The sequence below is a fragment of the Asparagus officinalis genome, chromosome 2, assembly GCF_001876935.1.
Source record: "Asparagus officinalis chromosome 2, Aspof.V1, whole genome shotgun sequence".
Lineage (NCBI taxonomy): Eukaryota > Viridiplantae > Streptophyta > Magnoliopsida > Asparagales > Asparagaceae > Asparagus > Asparagus officinalis.
Genome location: NC_033795.1, coordinates 57,389,489 through 57,395,522, shown reverse-complemented (window position 1 = coordinate 57,395,522; position 6,034 = coordinate 57,389,489). Strand labels below are relative to the sequence as shown.

The 6,034-nt window shown below is 41.8% G+C and overlaps 2 protein-coding genes across 2 annotated transcripts in view; both read right to left on the bottom strand.

The window, feature by feature from the left end:
* Window positions 1-547, bottom strand: part of LOC109831507 — an 8,393-nt gene extending 7,846 nt beyond the window's left edge. Inside the window, exon 1 of the mRNA XM_020398842.1 lies at window positions 49-547. Within this exon, the coding sequence (XP_020254431.1) occupies window positions 49-353 (305 nt within the window). The 5' untranslated portion in view covers window positions 354-547. The remainder of the gene's footprint in view (window positions 1-48) is intronic.
* LOC109831205 (uncharacterized mitochondrial protein AtMg00810-like) lies at window positions 2,719-3,114 on the bottom strand. The gene has a single exon (XM_020398542.1). The coding sequence runs from the start codon at window positions 3,112-3,114 to the stop codon at window positions 2,719-2,721; it is 396 nt and encodes a 131-aa protein (XP_020254131.1).

Genomic DNA, 6,034 nt, shown 5'->3' with positions numbered 1-6,034 from the left:
AACAAGTACTAACACCTACTTCAAAACTAAGAAAGATAGAAAGCTAACCGTCCGATCCAAAAGGAGAGAGAAGCCCCAAGAATCTTAGCAGAGAAAACACAGAGAACGGCCGGCAAGAATCCGAAGAGCAGAGAAGCGCCAGCCTCGAAGAAGACAGCGGAAGGCAAGCAAAGGGCTAGGGTTATAGTGTGAGCAAGAACATAGATCGGGGTCGCCCAAAACCCTAGCCGATCTCTGAGATCTCGAAACGCGGCCATGGCCGGTTCAGCGTCCAGACCGTAGCGCCTGCTCCCGCCAATTAGAAGGCCGACCACAGCCACCGCCACGGCCAGCCGGATCAGGCCTTTTCCCATGGTTATTGGGCTTTTCCCCCCTTTTTTTTATTTGCCGCTGCTAACTCTTGGAAAATGAGGGATGGTGGGGTATGAGGATTGCCTACGTTATTGAATCTATTAAGTTTTACTTGAGTTCTGACTTGGCTGATAGGTTAGGAATAAAGACGAGCTGAGTAGTGAAAGGGACTTCGTCTGTTTGGGGTCTTACTCGTGTTGGAGCAATCAACATGTACGAGGATAGATTTAGGGCCCGTTTGTTTCGAAAAAAAAGACCGAAAGTGGGGGAAAGTGGGGAAAAAGAAAGTGAATTTTGATGTTTTCCTCCGCTTTCAGAGGTTTGGTTCGTCAAAGCTATAACCGAAAGTGGGGGAGAAAATGAGGTGTCACCATATTATTGGTTGATGTGAGTAATTTTTGATGTTTTCCTTCACTTTCCTTGTTTAGATTCTTTTCTTGTGTTTGGTTCATTCTTAAAAGTGAGGAAAAATAGATGAGATGAGATGAGTTGTCATTATATTATTGGATGATGTGACACATACATAGGAAAATCATTTTACAAAATTTTTTGGAGGAAAGTGATGGAAGGAAATTTTAATGAGATGTGATGAGTTGTCACCATATTATTGGATGATGTGAGTAATTTTTAAAGATGATAGAAAATGAAGAAAAATGGGGGAAAGTGAGTGAGATGAGTTGATTGATGTGACTCATTTCTTGTGTTTTGTTTATTTTTAAAAGTATGAAATGTGATGTAGTGGGATGAGTTGTCATAATATTATTGGAGGAAAGTGAAGAAAGTGAAGAAAAGTGGGTTTTGGAAAGTGGAGGAAAGTGAAAAAGTGAAGAAAAGTGGGTTTTTGGATTCTGGGGGAAACGAAACAAAAAGCCCCTTAGTGGGAGAAGAAAATAAAAAAAATTCTATTTTAACTCTTTGATACAGTAGTTACAGTGTTCGGAGTTTTTGATCTTTATTTTTTTGCCTTTTTTTTCTCTTAGGTAGAAGGATGCATGAATGCCTATTTAAAAGCTTTACAAAGTGTTTCACAATAGAATTCTAGTATGACTATAATTCCTAGAGATAACTAACTCAAATCCTTTTAGAATTAGGATTAACTTCAACATCCCCCTTAATCCTAATTCTGTAAAGTCTTCATTCTCATCATGTGCTTCAACTTGAAAAACGCTTTAAACTCCAAAGGTTTCGAGAGGATGCCCGCAACTTGATCTTCAAACTTGCCATAAATCGACACGATCTCGTTCTTCTCAACATTGTCTCTAAAAGTGGTAACGAGTATGAATTTGTTTGATCCTTCCATGAGTGACTAGAATCTTCGCCAAATCAATTGCGGACTTGTTAACATAAATCTTTGTAGGACCTTCAACTTGAATATGAATCTGACTTAGCACATTACGCAACCAAATTACTTGACAAGCACTCGACATAGCTGTTACATACTCTTCTTCACAACTTGAGAGTGCAACAATAGACTGTTATTGATGTTAAGTGATCACACAGTCAATTATATCGGTTGGGTGAGGTGAGATTGATGATGGGCCGCTCCCTTCACTAAATACCCGGTTCTGAGTCTAGTAGCTTGAGCCTGCACAAATAACAGCTCGTGAGAGGACGAGGACTGGTTCCCTCGTGGTTCCTCCGACGATCACGTCAGCTGATGAACTTGAGTGGGGAAATGAAGAACTGCATAAGTTCTGTAGTGCAGTAGAACAGCTTAAGGTAGCTTAGATTCAAGAAGAACCAGTCTTAGTGCAATTAGCAGGTATTGCTTAAGTCAGAGATTAGATCTTAGAAGATCAGCCCCCTTCAATGTTAGAATAGTACCTCTATTTATACCAGTGGTATAAGGGCAGAACTGTCATTGTGGCTAAGCACAGAATGGCGGTGAAGGAGTATCGGTTGGCGGCTGCATCAGCACTTGTTTTACAAGTGTCGGCTGGCATCTGGAGGAGAGATCACCTCAGCATTAAATGAGAAGCGATTGAAGGCATGGCGGTGCCGACGTGGCCCGATGAGTCATGAAGACTATCGAGACTAGAGGCATAGTGGCGCCTGCCAAGCATTAAATATGATGCAGACACGTTGTCAGTGGGAGAGGCTTGAGGTCGAAGTTATACTCTAACTAGTCCGTGAAGTAACAACTTTCGAGTCGACCACACGAGGCGTCGAATAATTGGTCGAGTGGGCTCGTTGCGAGTCATCTTCAACAAAAGGACCGACAAGTACCGCCCTTTGAGTCAACGCAATAAGATGTCGACTCGGGGAGTCGTCTTGGCCACCAATTTTGATTGGGGCATTGCATGTAGAAATACACATGTCTGTTGCTGGCAAAGAGTTGCACTTTGGCATTTGAAAACACCATAACAACTACTTCTTTGACAACCATGAAAATGCGATGGTGCCAAAATTGAAGACATAGCCAGAAGTGCTTTTACGATCATCATGATCTCCACTCCAATCACTATTAGAATAGCCTACAACAACACAATTGTTAGATGAAGAATAAAGCAAACCATGATCATAAGTCCTCTTTAGATACTGCATAATTGTCTTTGCAACTTGTAGATGAGATTGGCAAGGGGCCTCTAAATATCTTCTAATTAAACCAACTCCATAGGCTATATTTAGCCTTATGCATGTGAGATATCTCAAACTCCCAACAAATTGTTTGAAACTGGTAGGATCAACTTCTGCACCATCACCTTCTCGAGATAATTTAGTACCAACTTCCAAAGGAATTCTAACAGGATTGCAATCAAACATCTGAAACCTCTTTAACAACTCTGCATAATACCTCCTTTAACATATGAAAATCCCATCATCTCGTTGAACTACTTCAATGCCAGGAAAATAAGACATCAAGCCAAGTTCTGTCATCTCAAATTCATGCATCATCGACTTCTTAAAATCTTCAATCATACTAATATTATTGCCTGTAAAAATCAAGTAGTCAACATAAAGGCATAATAGCAGTATATCACCAGAGTTTTTTATCTTCACATATAAGGCATGCTCAGAGGGGCACTTTTGAAATCCACTTTCTTGAAAGAAAGAATCAATTCTTTTGTTCCATACTCGTGGTGCCTGCTTCATCTCGTACAAGGCTTTTTTCTACTTGTATAATTTATGCTCCCATCCTTTCTTTACAAATTCAGGTGGCTGCTTCACAAAAACTTCTGTTTCAAGTGGCCTATTAAGAAAAGCTGACTTCACATCCATCTGATGAATATTCTAATGCTTCTGTGTAGTCAGAGCAATTATTAGTCTAACAATTTCAATTCTAGCAACAGGGGAAAATACATCTTAGTAATCATAACCAGGTCTTTACCCGTAGCCTTTGGCCACCAATCTTGCTTTATGCCGCTCAACCTCGCCATTCGCTTTAATATTTGTTTTAAAAACCCACTTCACATCGATTGCTTTATGTCCTTGCGAGATATTAGTAAGCTCCCACGTGTCATTCTTCTCAATCTCCTTTATCTCTTCTTTCATTGAATTTATCCACTTAAGATCTTGTATAGCCTCTTCAAACATAACTGGCTCACAATCTATAAACATTGCAAAGTGTACTATATCTCCATCTGTATCAACATCATCATCTGGAGTTACTTTATAATCTCTCAAGAGAACTGATGGTTGGCGATTTCTTCTTGGTATTTCAACTTCTAATGGAACTTGGGGGGGTTAGAGCTTCAGGAGCATTGGCCGGTGGTGCTTCTTCAGTCGCAACATGGACACCGTCTTCAAGAATATCAAGGAGAGTACGTTGTGACTTGTTTTGTGCTTCTAGATCCTAATTCCAAGCTTCTTCTTCTGCAAACATAACATTTCTTCTTACAATCACCTTCTTTGTAGTAGGATTGTAGAGTTTGTAGCCCCGGACTTGTAGCCAATAAAAACTGTATTCTCGCCTCTGTCATCAAGTTTTTTTCTTCTTTCTGCTAGAATTTTAGCATAAGCAATAGAGACAAACACTTTGAGATATCTTACACTTGGCTTATAACCAGTTGACGCATCTTCAGGAGTAAGATTATAAACGCGCTTTGTTGGTGACTTTTTCAACAAGTATACAATGCATGATACAGCTTCACCCCAAACATCGGACGATTAGAAACCCTAGGTCAACGCATTGCGACCAAAAGTCAACATCGGACGATCTGAAACCCTAGGTCAACGCCGGTCAACGTGTAACCCTAGGTCAACACCAGTCAACGCGTTGTGATAAAAAAATTCAACATCAGGCGATCCAAAATCCTAGGTCAATGCCGGCCAACGCGTAACCCTAGGTCAACACCGGTCAACGTGTTGTGACAAAAAGTCAACATATGGCGATCTGAAACCCTAAGTCAGCATGATGCGACGGAGATGGTCAGTTCTAAGTCAACTCAATGACACGAGCCAAACTCAACTCATCAGTTTTAGATTTGAGACTTCGACGACGGCCAGACGATAAACGTAGCGCCGAAAGAACTTCAGCTATTCGTCAAAGCATCGAATAGATTGAAAATTGAAGGAGTCAAGAATTGAAGCTAACTACAAGTCCTTTATGCTGACCGAAGGCTGGACCAATCACATCCAAAGTATTCCAGCATCTTCTATAAAAGAAACGAGACTGGAACGCTTTGGAGGGGGTATCTGTAGGCGTTGAAAATTGCCTATAGGTCTCCACGAACAGCTCAAAGCTAAGAGAAGACGATGAACGTCACTATTCAAGTCACAGAAGCTTGATTGATGTCGACGAACGCTTAAAGTGAATCGACAAACTACGTGAAGTAACAGAGTTTCAGAATAACGAAGATACGAACTAATCAGGAACCCCGCATCGCTTACAAAAGGCAAAACGCCGCTCATATCCTAGCTTACTCCACAATGATCTAATCATCGAACCTTATAGAACTCCTCGCTGGCTTTCCAACGCACTTTGAATCACTCAAATCCGAGTTTGGATGAAGAAGTTACGGTGGAAATGGATAAGTGTGCAAAACGAAACGTCTCAGCCTGAGCTAAGACACCCCGAGGTGTCTCGGCCCAATCGAGACACCCCGAGGTGTCTCGGCCAAGGACGAGACACCCAAGGGTGTCTCGGTCCAAGCCAAGACACCCAAGGGTGTCTCGTCCTCGCTGAGACACCCAAGGGTGTCTTGGGCCTTAAAAAAATCAGATTTTTGATGGTTATGTGGTTTTAACCGCCTGGATTCCCTGGAGCCTATAAATACAACCCCAGGACCTTTATTTCTTTGGATTTGGAATTTTGGAGAATTGACGAAGCCCTACCAGACTGAAGATTAAAGATGCACGAATTTCAAAGAGGAGGAGGAGAGATCGGATCGAGTTCGTCGGCATAAAGAAGAGGAGCTCGTCAGATCTGCAGTTCCCCGGGTCCGTTCCTTAAGATTATCCCGTTGCGATAATCTTAATCTGCAGTTCCCCGGGTCCGTTCCTTAAGATTATCCCGTTGCGATAATCTTAAGAAGAGCAATTATCTCTCCATTGTCGAGATAAGCGCTACGGTTTCTTGATTCCTTCGCGAATCGACGAAGCTCTGCCCGATTTTTTAGCAATCAGATCTGATCGACGATGGTCCACGGATATCAACATCCCCGTCACAGGCTAAGATCCCACGCAAGCGGAAGACCGATAAACGATCTCTACGCTGTTTGAAGAGAATTGTACTTTTGTTTTG

Bases quoted from the DNA above. Each gene is read 5' to 3' on its own strand.
- LOC109831205 (XM_020398542.1), bottom strand. From the start codon at position 3,114: ATGTTTGATTGCAATCCTGTTAGAATTCCTTTGGAAGTTGGTACTAAA.